Source organism: Bombus pyrosoma, linkage group LG14 (assembly GCF_014825855.1).
Source record: "Bombus pyrosoma isolate SC7728 linkage group LG14, ASM1482585v1, whole genome shotgun sequence".
Classification (NCBI taxonomy): Eukaryota; Metazoa; Arthropoda; class Insecta; order Hymenoptera; family Apidae; genus Bombus; species Bombus pyrosoma.
Window position 1 is genome coordinate 2315012 of NC_057783.1, and position 18459 is coordinate 2333470.

The following is an 18459-nucleotide window of genomic DNA, read 5'->3' on the forward strand; positions in this document are numbered from 1 at the left end:
AATTTTTCTTCAAATCGAAGAACACTTGTCCAGCAAAATGTACAATTAAAATATGTAAAAAATAATTGGATATATTTTATTGCATATAGATAATTTTTCCAATTTTCACTTGAAACGACATTTTTAAACATCCAGATGCTTTTATAACGTCTTCACTTTGAAGAAATAATTTTTCTGCAAGTTAAAGTACACTTGTCCACCAAAATGTACAATTAAAATATGTAAAAAATAANTTGGATATATTTTATTACATGTAGATAATTGTTCCATTTTTCACTTGAAACGACGTTTTTAAAATACAACGGCGAGGACACCATTGTTGACAGTCCTTTTCTGCTTGAATTTATATCTCTATCAATATTGTCACTCCCTGCGTTGCTTACGTGTATATTCGCTTGTATAATAATCTTGTCACGCATCTCTGTAAGTAGTCATTTTTCTTCTGGTAGATTCTGTTGCTTTTGTCCTAGCTGCAATGAAAATGTGTTTTATCGCGCCAGAAGCTTTGAAGCATCATTCTGGTTGCATAATCGTATTTGCAACATTTAGAACGACGAGGAATAAGGAATAAAATATTATACTTACCAATTTCTCTTCCTTTTACCATCGAAATGATCATAAATTTATCGCAAGAATATTATAAATCAGTTTTCATGTCTCATTCATCTTTTCCATTGAATCGATCGATAAATCAATGAAACTATATATGCATGTTGTGCCATTCTACTATATATTATACTTACTATATTATACTTTACGATTAAGCAATAATAACTTTTCTTTTTACATCTTCTATAACTGCAATTCGCTGTATTATTAACAATTTCTATTCTCAATTTTTCTCATCGAGTCTATCAGTTCGTTCAGACGCAATATTTTTACCATTATGCTCCTGTTACCTTCGTTGTAAGTATTATAGGAATTTCATACAACGATAAGATCTATAGTTTTCAAAACTGGTAGTTGGAAAATTAATACCAAAGGCGAGCAATTTCCTTTCATCTTCAACAATATTCAATACACTACACAGGACCACAAAGTATCCACAAAAATATCAAATCTCTGTTTAGCTTTCTCTCCTGTAGTACGACTGATTGTGAATGGAACAGAGCTCGAGGAATTTACATTTCGTTTTACTTACATCGTCCATAGCTACACAGTAAAACCGTTTTTAGTGACCATCTTCCAATTTCGAGCAGCGCCTTATATAATAACCGGAGCGCGAGTTCTTACGCATCTGTGAGAAATTTGGAAATTTCACAGACTGCAACGTAACAGAGAAAATTACGCAAAATAGCGAGAGTACACTGCTTTCTATTCTACTTGACAGGCAAAACGATCTTCTACCGAGCTTCTACTTCCCAATAATGCACTGTACGATCTTTGCCACAATTAGTTTATTTGCAATAAATGGATTAAACGGACGTTGGTTAAACAGAAAACGATGATTGTTTAACGCGAACTAATCACAAGAACGTATTATAATTGAGACAATTGGATAGTTAATTTGCAAGTCTCGTCACCACGGATCCAACGTTCTCCCTCGCGCGAAATACCGTAGACTACCGAACTGACCTGTTCTTACGACCAGGTTTTCAGGACAGAAATAAGAAGAAAAATAAACAATATCATATATAAGCACCGCTCTACAGCGGTCTTAGATCTAATTCATAAATGCAACACCAAAAAAAAAAAATGTAACCCCGACACACAAATATTGTATGGCTATGTCGTACCGTCACGTATCGGTACTTTTGCCTAAAACATCCCTCAACAGCAATTCACCGTTTATTGTGAATATCATACACATGTAATACTTATTATCTGGCCAATAAACAGTATTAAAAAAAAAAAAAAAGCTCTCCCTCGCGCGGACCACACTCTCTCGACAGCGCAATTCGCACTCTCTGACTTCTCAGCTCGCAATCTCTGGCTTCTCAACTAACACTTAACAGACCGTTAATTCGTCTTTGTCCCTTAGCATCCCTTTGTCTTTCGTCTTAGCCTCACCACGCACTTGTTCCGATACCGTCCTTTTCCACGAAACTGTTCGATCGAAGGACGGACGATGCATTGTTGTTGGGCCTGTCGGCACTTCGGCTTTCTCGCGACATCGTTTATAGTTCGCCCGATATCTCTTAGGCCTCTCGTGCACGATACTACGGTACTTTGAAAAATATGAATTCGCGTTGATGTTTATACAGGAAATGCGTACGTATTCTCCTGAATACCTCGTTTCGTGTGTTACTGTAATCGTGGAAAGGAGAGTGAATGCAAAGTGTGGTGGAGCGTGCGGTTTCCGTGTCGTGGAACCCTGTCGAATTTCCGACGCTCTGCAAAAGAAAACGATGCGGTTTGGGAAAAATTTTGACGGCGAGCTCGGTTTCGCGACGCGGCGCTGTCAGGGCGGGCCTTTTTTCGCTGAGAATCAGGATCGTATGACGCGCGTGTGCCCCACATATCCTAATATGTCCGGTGGCTGTTACGTGTCGCGCGTAAAACTGCGGCCAAGCGAGTTTCTACTTCCATTCAATCAGCCGTAATTTCACCGCCGCCTTTTGTCGAGTTCCGACATTCGTCAAACGCTTGACCCGCTTCTTCGCCACGTCATGTCACGCTGCACTTTAGGGCACTTGCGCCACCGTTCAGCCTACCATTGCGTGACTCCCATGCATTTCACCTCGAACCTATGCAAATACGAAAATCGAAGGGATGATACGCGCAGCCAGAATTCACCGGCCGATCGACTCGCCGATTTTAAGGGGACAGTGTTTTTGCAATAAGCTTCCAGTGCCAAGCTTCGAAAGTTCCGGTCGTAGCTCCAGCTGTGAGTCGTAGGATTCTCTGATTTCGAATCCTGATCTGTAAAAACTAGAGTCTCTCGTTCTCGTACGTTTGATACTTTGAGCACTTGGACCGTTCAAACTGCTGTTCATACGTTCGCTTAAAATTCATTTCAGACGCTTTCTGTCTTTCAGAAAACTTTGATATTTCGTGTGCAGTCCAGTTCGTAGGAATTGGCATCTCCTGTTTGTAATTCACTCGGGCTATTAGAGAAGCCATTAATCAGCGAGGATTTTACGTTTGTGCGAGCTAATGGTGGAGAAAATTGTCGTTGATCTCCTATCCCATAAGGATTTTCTAGTTTCTCTTCAATCTTGTTGCAAGATGTTTCGCGTAAACGATCATTTTCTGCTATACCACTGTTATCCATTTCTACCGTATTGATAACGCGAAGGCAACGTTTCCAGAATGTTAAGAAATAACGTTACACGTGTACGTAAGTATACAACGCGATCAGTCGGGGATGAATAAAAACGAATGAACGGAACCAGCGGTTAACCATTTTTCTCAATCTTTGTAAGCGGCACATTTTGACCTGAATTTAATACCTCGCTTGCAAACATCCCGCGATATTTCGACTGCAGTCATTGCACGTGTTATACCGTTATGTACGAGAACGCAGATTCCGTATATTGTTCGAAGATATCGTTGGAAATTGTACAGCAACATCAGGCCACGCCATAATAATTATTACAAGAGTTTCGTACTTTATTTTGCTGGCATTAAAAGTTATGTCTTAACTGCTTAATTCGGTACGAAGGCACAAAAATTGTACGACATTAAATTTTATACGCGCGATAACGCTGGATCTTATCGGGTATTTTATTTAATTTAACGTTATTTAAAACTGAATGATAGAAGAGGCGAACGTAAACATAAAAATTCTGTATATGAAGACACGGCGAGACAAGCGGTGATAACAATCTTGCCTTTTAACAAGCGAAATTTCTATCAAATATCTGCAAGGAAAATTGCTAACAACTTGAAATTTGATTTCGATGCCTAAGATATTTATTTCGATAGAAAATGAAACGAATATTTTAGAAAATACAAGTCGTTGTGAAAGAAAAAATACACACGACTATTTGAAGCTGCTGTACTAGGGGGCGAGAAAATATCATCGCCGATCCATCTTCTTATTCGAGATGATTAATGGACACTTTGCATGTGCTTTAATGTTTGAAAAAATTTATTTGAAAGCTACGAGCTATTTTAATAGACAGAAGCTTTAACAGATACTATAATAGATGCAATGGCAACGATTAAGTACTAACGCAATGAACGATAATAAATAAACAAAATAATGTTTTTAATCGTTTCGTCCACCTTTTTTTTTTTTTTTTTTTTTTTAGTAAATCGCGTACGTAAAGTATCTGGCAAAGTGTAAAGAAAGAGAGAAACAAATTCTCGTAATTCTTTTGTCATCGAGACTAATGAAAAAGCTGGTGTATTTTAAACAGAAGAAGAATGAGTTCTCGTGACGTCGTTGAACGTCATGCTCGAGGTCGTTTTGATCGCGCATTAAGCGTTCCAGAAAGAAAATGAGATCAAAGAAGACACGGGACGTTTTTTTGCCACGGTCGATACTTGTTCGGGGAAACCTCGAAACGGACGATTTATAAGCTCTTCGGAAGCCATTACACGTTCTACGGTCTCCCAGAGGGGCACGCGAACGAGTTTCGGTGAACTTCTTCGGTGTCGTCCAAATGCAGCAAGCGGCGCATCGCAAGCTGCATTCTGCTGTCGATCTTGACGACAAGAAAGCATTCGAAATTCTCCGACAGCGTTCAGTTTCATGAAACGAGCAGTGAAATTGCGATGCATGTGAAATTATGTAAAATGGATATCGTGCAAGACGAATTATTTCAAATAATTCTATCGATAAAATATAGCGATATCAAATATACCGATAGGAGAAGAAAATGAAGAAAATTGTCCATCGTGTGTCGCAATCGAAGTTACAATCTGAAGTCGAAGGGTTAAAAGAAAATTGCGTTTCCGCAACTTCTTAAATATCCAAGCGACGTAAAGGCATGTGAAAAGGATTGGACAAGCTGGAACATCGCGGCAAGTTAATATCGCAATATCGTTCCTTATTATTGATCGGTGAGGGATGTGAATCATGCGTAGTCGTAGCTCTCTACCGGTACCGGTGCTCGTAATAATATCCCGCTGTAGCGGTTTCGTACGCGATTCCACGCATGTACCTACGCGTGTATCGTGAAAAGAGACACGCCTAGGTCGACAGCATTGTCAGGACTGGCGCCCATGTGACAATAAGCCCGAGGAGAAAAACCGAGGCTCCGTGAACACAGGTGCGCCTGCCGGCTCGCCGTCGTCCGCCTTCTTCCTTCCACATTTTTCATCATCTATGCCGATTTCGATTTCTCCGGGTCGAATCGTTCGTTTATCTTCATCGTTCGACAGTAATTAATTTCATATTTTCCTTTCTCCTTTGTTTCTACCGTAATTCCTTTAGGCTGCGTTTCAGTTTTCGTGAATGTTATATCAGTTATTAGCAAATATTTGTTATTTCGTTGATTTTTCATTTGGTTGAGCGATAATTTGGGAGGTAGAAAGAAAAAGGCGTGAAACTATTTCGTTGAGAAAGTTAACTTCTCGTGAATTGTTTTATTGGGGTGGCAACAAAGTGACTGCGGATTTTGTCATTAAGTGCTATCGACAAAATCCGCAATCACTTGGTTGCCAATCCGATACTATGAATGTTACGAAACTTTAGTTTGATCGTGGATCTAAAAGCATAGGGATCAGGGTAAATTTTACATCAATTTGAGACGTGTTTTACAATAAGATGGTTTAAAATATTCAACGAATATGATACTGTGCAAAGTGTATTTTTACGATGGGAAACTTTAAACGCATGGAGAATATGATGAACAATATGATACCTAGTAAATATTTATTAGACTTGTTTCAACTTTCTAAGACACCCTTTTATTCTGTTACAGTGTAAACAATGTGGAAAAGCCTTTAAACGTTCGAGCACTCTCAGCACTCATCTTTTAATCCACTCTGACACCAGACCGTATCCCTGTCAATATTGCGGCAAGAGGTTTCACCAGAAATCGGACATGAAGAAGCACACTTACATTCATACCGGTGAGTCTCGTAATTAAATTATTACCTAAGCTATTAAACTGTACAATGACCATAGGGGAAAATATGGTGAATCAGATTTACCGTGAAGTAATTTTATATTTCAATACACTGTTGATCGAGTTCGTAGCATCAATAGAGCCTTTCTGTTCTGTCTATCTATTTTTAACTATAACCGGTCTTAATTATAACTTCGCTAACTGATCGTTATAAAATGAAAAAGTCGACTTATTTACGACTTAAATATTTCAATTGTTAAAAATGGGATCGTTTTACAGCAAAAGTATAATTGTTAAGACAAACGGCACTTTGATATCTGCTAGAAGAAGAGGAAATATTCTTTTAAATTACAAAGCAGCTGGAAATACACGCGTTTAGCTTTAAAATAAAATAGAGAGAGAATTTTGATAAACTGTTACTCTGTAAAATAAAAAGTAAAGAATGCGATCGTGATCTCTCCATAAAGTCTGTCTATGATTCCTGCTCTATAGTGTTCAAATAAAATATTGAATTTTTCGAGGCAGTATCGTTGCCAATCGATGAAACAGTTGCCGTCAACGACATGAAAAAACACATTTCAGAGAAAGTTGTTCTCGCGTTGGCGCGTCTGCAAGCGCAACTAGTTTTGTAATTGAAGAAACTTTGACGTTTGTTTTTCAATTATTCACGCGACTCGTGCCGCTTCTAATATGTTCGCTCGCTTCCATTATTCAGCTGACCATCGTTACGATCGTCGAAAACTGCAAATATACGTTGCAACATGCCGGAGACATGGCAACTAGAGTTCGCAACTTTGTCAAGCTCACCACTGTCTCGCCACTTGTTATCTCGTGACATTCCCATTGGAACGAAACTCCTCAACTTTTTTCAACTTTTCTGCCCCTCGTTTGTTTCGCCAAATTCGTATCGCGATGATACCTTTGTTCCCGATACTATAAATTTTCATTCCTTTTTTTTCTTCACATAACTCGTCTCGTCACGTTTTTCACGTCGAAACGATATCTTTCGCGAAATTCTTCACCTTCGATCGATTTTCCTACATTTTTTACGATTTATACGAGACGAATCGGATCAACGACTTGAAACGATAACGACATTTAACGTGAACCGAATTCTAATTTCGATCCGATATTTTCAATATATTTTTGAAACAATATGTTTCGTGTTGCAAATTAAACGAGCCTCGAAGAATACCAAAAAACGTAACAAACTATTTAAAGTGTTAAAGAAGACCACGAACTAATTCCAAATTTTCGAAAACCGACGTCTCACGTACACCGAACTAGTATTACTTTTCCTTTAATCGACCATCGTCCATTCGATTTCCGTCGAACAGGTAACGTAGCTGTCGTCGACGAAACGAAATTACGCTTATCACGTCGGATACGTGGCATGCACGTTCGCTGGGTGTAACGATACCGAAAAAGCCGGTGTCGTGGCTCGTCCTATAGACCGCGCCTTTTTGATCGACGCGACGCGTGCATGTTAATGCGCACTATATATATATATGCACGTGTAATAGAACGCATCCTCGGCCAACCACGATGATACATACGTCCTCGTCCCTCTTTTACGCTCTAATATACATACTGTTTACGCGTGCACCTATGCACGGGGCCTATCGCCGACGCTTCCTGAGTGTCATATGCCTGTGAATCACGCATGGTCATCGTATACTTCGCTATTGCGAATTGATCACGATAGAAGTTACGGTTTGTTTGAAAGTAGAATGAAACAGGACCGTTGGGTGTAGAAAATTGTGGAATTCTTACATATTTTTTTTTTTTTTTTTTTTTTTTTTTTTTTTTTTTTTTTTTTTTTTTTTTTTTTTTTTTTTTTTTTGGTATTAAGTCGTAGTTGAATTTTATTAAACGATAGAACTTTAACCCCGTCAATGTTAATCGATGTGGTGAAATAAGTGTGCCAAGTTGTTGCAATGAAACACGAGGAACATATCGACGAATAATCGACGTATATTTTAAAATGGAAATTATATGGATATCCATACATCGTGACATGTCATGCAAAGCATAGATATATACACTGTTCCCTCGTGAATTGAAACGGTTATCTGTGGAAATATTTTTTAAACCTTTCAGGAAGGACAAAATAAACTTGGACAGTTAATTCAGCGCACACTTGGCGCGACATTAATATTAAAAAATTCATCGTTTCCATGGTAAATAGCTTTTCAAACGACGAATAATACGAGTTCGATGATACGATGCCGTTTAAAAAACACGATGACTTGGATTTCTTTTATCGAGGAAGAAACTCTCTTGATAAAAGTTTAAGAAACGAACATTTCAACGTTTCGTATCGAGACGAACGTTTTTATATTAAATGTGAAAATAATTAAATGTGAAAACTTATTAAAGATTTGAAAAGGATCTATAAGGATATAAATAGATAAGTAATAATTATATAGGGCGTATACGAATTAGAAATAACAGATATTAAAGGAAAGATTTTTCCCTTAGACATTTCACGATTATTTCTTGAATTATCATGTTAATGTATTAGGAAATAAGATACATAAATGTGTCTATAATATCCGTCACGAGCAGACCTTAATGGACTTTAGAACCGACCCTGAACACATTTGTTATTTGTCTAATACGATACTCGAATCATATTCGTGAAGATGTACGAGCAACAACAACGCATTAAGCATACACCTTTGTTATAGCCCTTCGCGATATATCGAAAATTATTTATAAATAATTTATCGAAGAAGATGAATTTCGAATGGAACAATTATCTGGACGTTTCGTTGCTCGACTATTTTATGAAATTTGTATAAAATATGCAACTGTTCGAAGTAGGAAAATCACCGTTCGTATGAAAGATGAACGATAAAGCGAACGATAGTATTCGTGTATTCGCATGTTAAAGAATATAGTGGAAAGCTTTTCACTTCGATTTTCAACGTACGTCGTTCGTGTTATAACGCTCGTAATTTTCGCATAATCGAATTCATCGTTTCAAATGCACAGTGAAGAAAATTACACCAAACAGCACGTACAGTGGCTCTAAAAGGTACTTGCACGTACCTTATTTTCCATCGAAGTGTCTTTTTATCTCAAGATGATGACAAATGATATGAAATTTAATATATTTGGACCAAATCAACTGCCATTTAGATATTATATCAAATTCAATGGCGTTTTATAATCCCGAGCAATAGGACTGGAAAAATATTGGACTGGCAACTAAGTGATTGCGGATTTTGTCATTAGATGGTATTGACAAAATCCGCAATCACTTAGTTGCCAAGCCAACGTCTAAGAAAAGAAAGGAAGAAGCGAAAAGAGGTAATTTGGAAATGTAGAAAATTGGGATAGTTATTGGAAGAGGAAAGAGCAAGGTGTAGCCTGAGATCAGGATAGATCGGGATGAATCATGGGATAAATTCGGGAACCTAGAGCATTTAAGAGCAGAGGAAAACGTAAAAGACGTCAGGGTTGGAAGACGTAGTGAGCGAAAGGCAGGATAGAAAGATCGTAGAAGAGCTGGAGGAGGTGCGAAACAAAGGAGTAAAAGTGAAGAGAAAGATACGGGATAAGCAGACTAAAGAAAGTTTTAGCGAGGAAAGAAGGTCGAAACAAGTAGGATAATTAGCCGGTAGAGTAAGTCGAATAGGAGAGAAAGAGAGAGTGAATGATTCAAAGTGCACGGATAAGATAGCTTTGTAAATATAGATATTTGTAAAAAAAAAAAAAAAAAAACGTGCGATTCTCGGCTACGAGGCCGAATAAAACGTATTCAATATTTTTTGTAGCCACTCTATGTATAAATATCACGATGCCTATGTCTATTCCTGACGAAACGATTATTACGTAATAATGTAGATTAAAAGATGCATAAATAAAAGGAAACAGCCAATTTAATCTAAGAAGAAATCTTGATCGGTCGCGAGGGGAACATTTTAGGGACGATTTAATCGCGTTTTCCGATTCGAACGACCGGAAGGAGATATACGAGTGATGGGAAACGTGCTGCTTGTCACGGATCGGGGAGTTTCCGGTTAGCCACGTGGCCGACCACGAGGATCGTCGCGTCCCTTTTTAATTAGCATCGGGCGTCGTAAGGGTTCGACGTGTGCCTCCAGACACCTTTTATCCATTCGCGTAAACGATTCTGCCCTCGTTTCACGGAACAACTACCGATGCAAATTTAATCGCTCCTAGTCGCGATTTCTTCCTATTGATTCATCGTTAAGAAAACAACGGAGAATTTACGACGGTTGCTTTACTGCTTTAACGTTGCAAGTGGTTCAGGCGGACATTAAATTTGTTGTCGGCGAATAGGCTGTGCGAACGTTCGTGTGATTTTATATTTTTATGCATATTAATCTCGAGGATGTGGAATCTACCTAAGAGATTTGTCCTGACTGTTAAATTTTCCAACGAGTACTTTGTCACGGAGTTTACGTAACACGCGTTCTACAGATTTTTGCAACGTACGAATTACTTCAAATCATTCGCATACCGTGTACGTTGCTTCGTGGGAATATTTCGAGAAAATTTCTTTGATAACGATTTCATAGAAACTATGGAATCGTTAAGTTTTGCATTGTGAGATATCAACCGAATAGGATTTATGGATAGAAACGAGCAATTCATATTTCCTCGTTACCATTTCCCTATTCAAATAAATAAATGGCACATTAAATAAACGCAAGTATAAATTCTAGCTGATTTGTTTCTTTTAACTACCGTAATTATCATTCGAATAGCATTTTAGAATATCAGTGGGAAAACCGATACCAGATTACACGCAAAATTATGAAACGCGCATTATCGATTAGGTTTCTGTAAATAGGTACGTAAAATATTGATAGCACAATTTTTCCTTTCAGTTAATTTCGTTTTAATTGGAGTACTTAGAACTTGGAATACGAAATGTCAAATAGCGTTAGGTAAAATTCATTTTATTGTAATATTTACAGAAGTTATTTAATGTATATTCGATATTTTATGAACCAACACTTTGGCTATTATTGTTACCTTCTTTTAACTGCGTTTAAAAACAACTATATGTGCTTATTTTCACACATATAATATTACTTTACTATACACTCGAACGTAGTGACGATAATCTACAAGGTACCACATAATATATCTACGGTTTTAATTATCGCTAGTTTTATCAATGACAATTTATGTTATCCAGTCCTCGGTTGTAGCAGCATATATACACACACAAAATACATACTACATACGCGGTATATCGGGAATTGGTCTATACTTCAAGAACGTGCAAAAATTGGCTAATTTGTCATAATTTTCATTTATCTACAAAATCTGCACAGTAATTTACTCGACTAGACGAGACTGGATATTTTTTCCCGGCATTATTTATCGTATCGTTCGATTGTAACAAAGAAGATGCAACGATCAGAGCTTCTTACTTCGATCTAAAAACTAAAAAACCGATCATCTCTCAAGTTATACGTAACCTGTGAGAACTAGAAATCTACGATTGTTGCGAATAGACTGCCTACGACACGATACAATAATTTATCGCTTGTAAAGAAACGACGAAAATTAACGGAATAAACAATGTTTAAGAATGACATTTTCAGATTTGAAAAATATCTTCACTCGTTGCACAGACATCTCGTTTATGCATTCGAAAGAATTATAAAATTTCTTTGTTCTGCCTCTGCGTTTGTACATGGAATTAAAAAGCAACTCTTTGTGCCAATTCATTATACTTCGGAATATTCCTATCTCCAATTTCCTAGCTGGAAACAAAACCCGTCTGTCATTGCAAAAAGTCACATAATTAACTGGTGGGTGAAATATGTACAGAGTTATTGCGTAATGTATAACACCGAGGCATGTGCACCGCACACTTGCAATGTTTTCTTTACGTCCTTCTTCCCCTTTTTCTTCTCCTGCGAATCGTTGAATTATTTCAGTAAATGTTAAAAGTTGTGGATTCCATAGAACGACAAGAAAATTTGGAACAGATCGTGTAAGCTTGGGAATTTCGAATAGATCTCTGTTTAGCTTTCGTTTCGTAACTGCGTTCGTAAAAATATCCACTCGCCGTCTACTCGCTATTTTCTCATTAATTTATTCATACCGTACACGTTACACACCGTGTACATTAATTTCTATATTTTTGTAATAATAATACGCGATCAAAAGAGTGTCGGGACTTACTAGCGTACGTACGGCAGACTTTTCAACGTGTATTGGCTTCTCGTAGCGTTCCGATAAAAGCAACCTTGACGGATAATTGCGCTTAATTGCTGGGGAATTATAAGAACACCGCGTGGACGAACGAGCATCGAATTCTAATGGATCGGCAGAAAGTAAAGCGATTTAAACGTCAGATAACAACCGACCAAGCTACGGTTTCCTTCTGTATATTATTTAGCTTTTTCGTTTTTGCGATTTAACTTGTTGATTAGTCGCTAAAGAGACGGACACCTAATGTTATGTTTTGTTACACGTGTACCACGTTATCGTTATGTGTCACGTTTGAACTAGTATCGGTATTTAATTGTTGCTATTAATAACGTTCGGTATAATGCGACGAAAATTGTAAATGGAAGTCGCGAAGTACTGGCTGATTATACAAAAGAAATTGTAGAAACTAGATTGTTTATCATCATAAAGAATGATATGTGATTAATGACTCCACTTATCTATATGTTTTAGTGCATGCCACAATGTAGGAATAAAATATATAAGATATAAGTTATGTTCAAATATGTGAAATCTACAATAAGCACATTGCAAATTAGTGCCATTTCCATGTACATAATACTTTTCCTTTGCTTTCCATATTCATATTTAGTATCCTATACTGCGTTATTTCATTTCCTGTAATAATTAATAGCATCAAATTAGACCATAACGATTACTTGGTAATTTGCACAATACGTTTCTACTTCTTTGCTAGTAAATTTATCAAATAAATATGTCACTAACTAAACTAATTGTATATAAACTGTACTTTTGAGTCTAAAAAAGAGATTTGAAATTTTCTGAGGCCAAAACACGTTCCATGTATACATTTCCATGTACACAATGCTTCTTTTACTTTCCATATTCATATTTAGTATTCTATACTGCGTTATTTCATTTCCTATAATAATTAATAGCATCAAATTAGACAATAGCAATTACTTGATAATTTGTACAATACTATACAATGCTTCTTTTACTTTCCATATTCATATTTAGTATCCTATACTGCGTTATTTCATTTCCTATAATAATTAATAGCATCAAATTGGACAATAGCAATTACTTGGTAATTTGTACAATACGTTTCTACTTCTTTGCTAGTAAATTTATCGAGTTTTATCAGATAAATATGTCACTAACTAAACTAATTTTATATATAATGTACTTTTGAGTGTAAAGAAGAGATTTAAAATTTTCTAAAGCCAAAACACGTTCTTCCATCCAGATTATATTCCATCTCTACTTCGTTGCCAATTTTCTACAGAGTCAGCTAGTATATTTGCATAAACATCTCCGGTCTAATCGTTACAACCGTTCGAACAACCAAACTTTTATATCATGGAGAATATTAACTAACCGGTTTAAAATTCATACGCTTCTCGATGTCTGTTTTTCCTTTTTTACTATCGTTGAGGAGAAAGATATATAATCTCATACAATTCACCGGCATGATATAAGACTAGGGTAAAGGATATTCGACGACTACCGGAGGGCATAAATGAATCGTGAGGAAAGATTCGTTGAACTCGAAGAACAAATTGTACTCTAAAATACGACAGCACTGTAATAATCCTTTGGGTAATAAGTAGAAACCCGGGCTGAACAGTGGTTACACGCAGTTTGTAAATTGTTTGCCGGACTTTTCTATAGCGAAACTTCGCCGTATAAATAATTCCTGTGGGAGATACGACACGCCTCGTCGTCACAGTATCCACCCTGTTCTTACCTCTGCGCGACAACACATTTGAAATTTTATTTCACATTTAATTCTCAACAAAATCCAACAGATACAAAACATTCTCAGCATCGTTTCTCGTATGATCGTTCTAATAGTCTCGTTTGCGTTATAGCTGTGCAATTTTAAGTGACATTACCGTGTGCATTTTAGAAGAAAGCAAAGTTAAACTTTTTTAAAATTCTTTCTATTCGATTCCCCCGATGATACGAAGAAATTGGCCAGATTACTTGGATAATAGAAATAATATAAACTGAAATATGAAATTGATGATTAAATGGGAGGAATTAAAAGACAGAATTGGAATAGTGAAAATAGTAGGAGGGAAAGTGGAATTTAAAAGAATAGGATTATTCTCAACGATGCTTAAGTTATAAAGTACAAAATACACGCGGAATTACGATACATTACGCGTCATAAATTGTTACGTCTCCTTCTGATTGTTCTGAAATTTAAAGAGAAAATAAGGAAAGGAAGAGTAAGAAAACGTCTGGATAGAGAAATAACATAGCTATAGCTCTTCCGAGTAGACAATAGGTGAGCAAGTTTCCCCTCAAACCACCGATATAAGCAATTGGAAATAAATATAAGAAAGACATAGAACAGGAAGCAGCGATCTAAGGAAGGTTATCGCTAAAGTTTTACATACATGCGATGGTCTTTCTTCGTTGATACACGCACATCATGGTAAATTGCATACCCTAACATGTACTTTCATTGAAATTGTCCTCTTGCCTGGCAATAGCCGATGAAACATCACTTTATACCGAAATGAGTATATCGAGGAATTTTATTGTCGCGTTCGCATTAAAAAGTTTCGATTGCAGATTCTTGCACTGTCCATTCCACCAATCTATCGCATCGAGTTATCGTTGTTAGACGATAATTTGCTGCTTTCTTCTCTCTATCGCTTACCAAAGCGATATTTCAATTAAGGCTAAAACGTTCAATTTCGTTCTTCGTATGAAAATTAGATTTTCTGCTTTGCGTTTCGCTTTATTTTATTATATGCTCGTCGTACAATAATAATAATAATAATAATAATAATAATAATAATAATAATCAAAAGCCATACTAGTCGACTGTATCTTGCAATAATTTCTTAATCTTAGTATGAGAATACGCAAGCAATATACAACGTAGATACTCAGACAAATCACCGACTCTGAAGAAACTTTGAAGCGAGGGACGAATAACATTCCGAATCGGACGATTTCCGATACATGAAAATCCACTGTTGGTCGGCGACGTTGGTCCCAGATAATCCATGCGACGCCATTACATGAAGTTCATTAAGCGGTCGCTGCATAATTAAACTGGCGGGCTGCTACCAAAACACACGCACGTGTCGACACACACGCGAAAAGGCCGAGTATCCAGTGCTATCATTAAAATCGGCCACGAAGTAAACGTTTCAGACGGTAAATATTTAAGTCGACCGCTAAGGGCTCGGTAATGAGAGTCGAGATGGATCGATACATGGCCACGTACGCGTACAAGAGGACGAATACGCGCGTTCATCGGTTGCTGACACACTTGATAAATATTACCCATCGGTTGAAATTGCTTTCAAATTTCGTCCTTCTTTTGATACGCCTTTACGCGATTGTATTGGCTTGGCAACTAAGTGATTGCGGATTTTCTCGTTACGTGGTATTGACAAAATCCGCAATCACTTAGTTGCCAATCCAATAATTCCATGGCGAGTAATTTTAACGACCGATCGCTTCCTTCTTAACATATTTTCGCTGCGGTGGTCATGCACGCGCGATCATTTGCCCTCGATGATGAGATTTTCTAAAAGGCAAGAGGCGAAAGGTACAGGTCCTGTGTAAATTTCTCAGATCTTTCAGATGATCGTTGACCGTAAAAAAGCAGGTGCAAACGATTATGACATTGATTTCGCCACTTAAATTATGTTTCTGTGAAACTTTCAGTTTAGATTGCTTTTATTTTCGTAATTCTATATTCGCCCTAAAGGGAAGAAAAGATTGTAGAATTTTACAATTGAAATACGATTGTGTTATATATTTTGCCAACGATAGTCCTTTTTGTTTTATCGTACAACTGTTTACTGGCAATGATTTCCGATATTACGTTAAATTCGAATGTTAAGTTTTACGAAAATATTGATAAGGAATCGTATGTTGCAGAAATTTCTACAGATCGATAATTTTTCATTGAACGTTCAACGTACGGTAATTGCGTTTATCATATCGTTACAAAAGCAAGGTAATAAGAACCACGTGAATTACCACTTAATCAGTGGGATTTCGTGGCTTTTTCTACGATCACTCGATAAATACCGATACTGTGCGTATCGCGACGCGGAAACATTTGGACAAACAGAAGTATCGCGATTTTTGCCGGCTGTGTTTTCCAATGTTTTTTCGGCTCTGATCGCCAGTTGCAACGTCGAGTTTATCAAGCCCGCATACAATTTCACGAGTACACGTCACATTTTTGGCGTTATCTGTCGCGCAAACACAGACAGCAATCACGAAAGAAAAAAATAAAAGAACGTAACGCGGTGTACAGAGATCGCAGAGTCCGTTCAAGTTCAAGTATAATTAATTAACATCGCAGCAGAAACGCAAACACGATAGAATTAGACTCGAACGATTAAACGGTGAAATTTTACGAATCGAATTTCTTGAAGGCGAAATATTTACACGTGCTAAAGTTCGAACGGAATTTAAAGTGCACAGGTAATTTTGTCAATGTTGCATTTCAATAACGAATACTTAATAATATCTATCGCACTTAAGATAAACTTGAAAGCAGCTTTTGCATATCTGTTAAAGGACGCGAATTTTTGTTGCTTTAAAATTGCTTTGAAAGAGACTTTTCTATTTATTTTAAGATATCGCAACAATTTGTTACTTTTCCTAGCGATCGTATAACCGTCGTATAACAATCGATACGTTGATATTTAATTATCGTTTATATTTTATTATATTTTATTTGGCAATCACCTTGACTGAAACAAAGAATGGCCTCTTTAATTTTGCCACATAAGATAAACTTAATTTCAATAAAAATAATAAATTAGTGGAAAGAAATGGTTATTTCAGGTCGTTACTTTTTATTTTCATTCCAAACAAAATTTCTCCAAGTATGATCTTGATTAATCAGTTTATTTTAAATCCATCCAGCCGGTCGACTAAAGCAAACAAAATCAAACAAAAGATTCACGATTGATCGGAATTTCCTTTATCGCTTTTATTTTTAAATCATTTCATTTCAAATCAAACTTTTCTTCGTCTGCCTGCGTCGTCAGCGTGCTAAATGAATTCGTAAGAAGATGAATTTGATATTTTTTTTCTTACCCAAGGCATAGTCTAGGAAGAAACTTCTTTCGGGGTAATGAAAAATTTATTATTCCGTGACGCTTTCACTTGGGAAACTACAAAATGAAAATCGTTCGCCCGCCGTACACCGTCGAAAGAGCTTTTGAAAAGACATTACACTTCCGCTGCAATATGTTGTTCCTCTGATATGCAAAGTGGAACTCTTTAGCTTGCCATACAGGACGTTTCTGTGATCGAAATACATATAAGCACGCGACTGATTCTGTGTCATTAGGTGCTTCCTCCTCTTCATGGGGAATTTCTCCTGTTAGATTCTCGCACACGTTATAGTAAACGCGTAAAATCCAATGAATGCTAATAACTAGATTCCGCATATTTATACGAATGCATATTTCTAAGAAAATAATTAGAAAAATGGTACCTGGATAGAAAATTAGTTTACTTATTAAATATTATAATGGATATTTTTATATACGTACTTGCAGCGATGTACAAAACAAATTTTAAATGATACAAAGAAACACCATAATTTTATAAAATAAAATTGTGATTGACAGATGAAAAAGAACAAGTTGCAGATATAATGCTCCAAAATAGACAACTTGTTACCAGCATAGTTCTCTTTTGTTGGCCATTGTATGTGTAATAGAACATACTTTACTAGTCAAAATATCTCATTTCCTAAAAAATAGAAACTTTGTAAGTAATACGAAGAAACAGCATAATTTTGCAAAATAAGATTGTGATTGACAGATGAGAAAGAACAAGCAGCAGATATAATGCTCCAAAATAGACAACTTGTTACCAGCATAGTTCTCTTTTGTTCGCCACTGTAAGTGTAATAGAACATATTTTACTAGTCAAATAGTTTATTTTCTAAAAAATAGAAACTTTATAAATTATATGAAGAAACAGTATAATTTTACAAAATAAGATTGTGATTGACAGATGAAAAAGAACAAGCAGCAGATATAATGCCCCAAAATAGACAACTTGTTACCAGCATAGTTCTCTTTTGTTCGCCATTGTAAGTGTAATAGAACATACTTTACTAGTCAAATAGTTTATTTTCTAAAAAATAGAAACTTTATAAATTATATGAAGAAGCAGCATAATTTTACAAAATAAAATTGTGATTGACAGATGAGAAAGAACAAGTAGCAAATATAATGCTCAAAAATAGACAATTTGTTACCAACGTGGTTCTCTTTTGTTCGCCATTGTAAGTGTAATAGAACATATTTTA

At 36.4% G+C, this 18459-nt stretch overlaps 1 protein-coding gene across 1 annotated transcript in view; it reads left to right on the forward strand.

The window, feature by feature from the left end:
- Nucleotides 1-18459, forward strand: part of LOC122574945 (zinc finger protein 628-like) — a 39580-nt gene that overhangs the window by 10568 nt on the left and 10553 nt on the right. The window contains exon 5 of the mRNA XM_043743219.1: nucleotides 5814-5964. Within this exon, the coding sequence (XP_043599154.1) occupies nucleotides 5814-5964 (151 nt within the window). The remainder of the gene's footprint in view (nucleotides 1-5813; nucleotides 5965-18459) is intronic.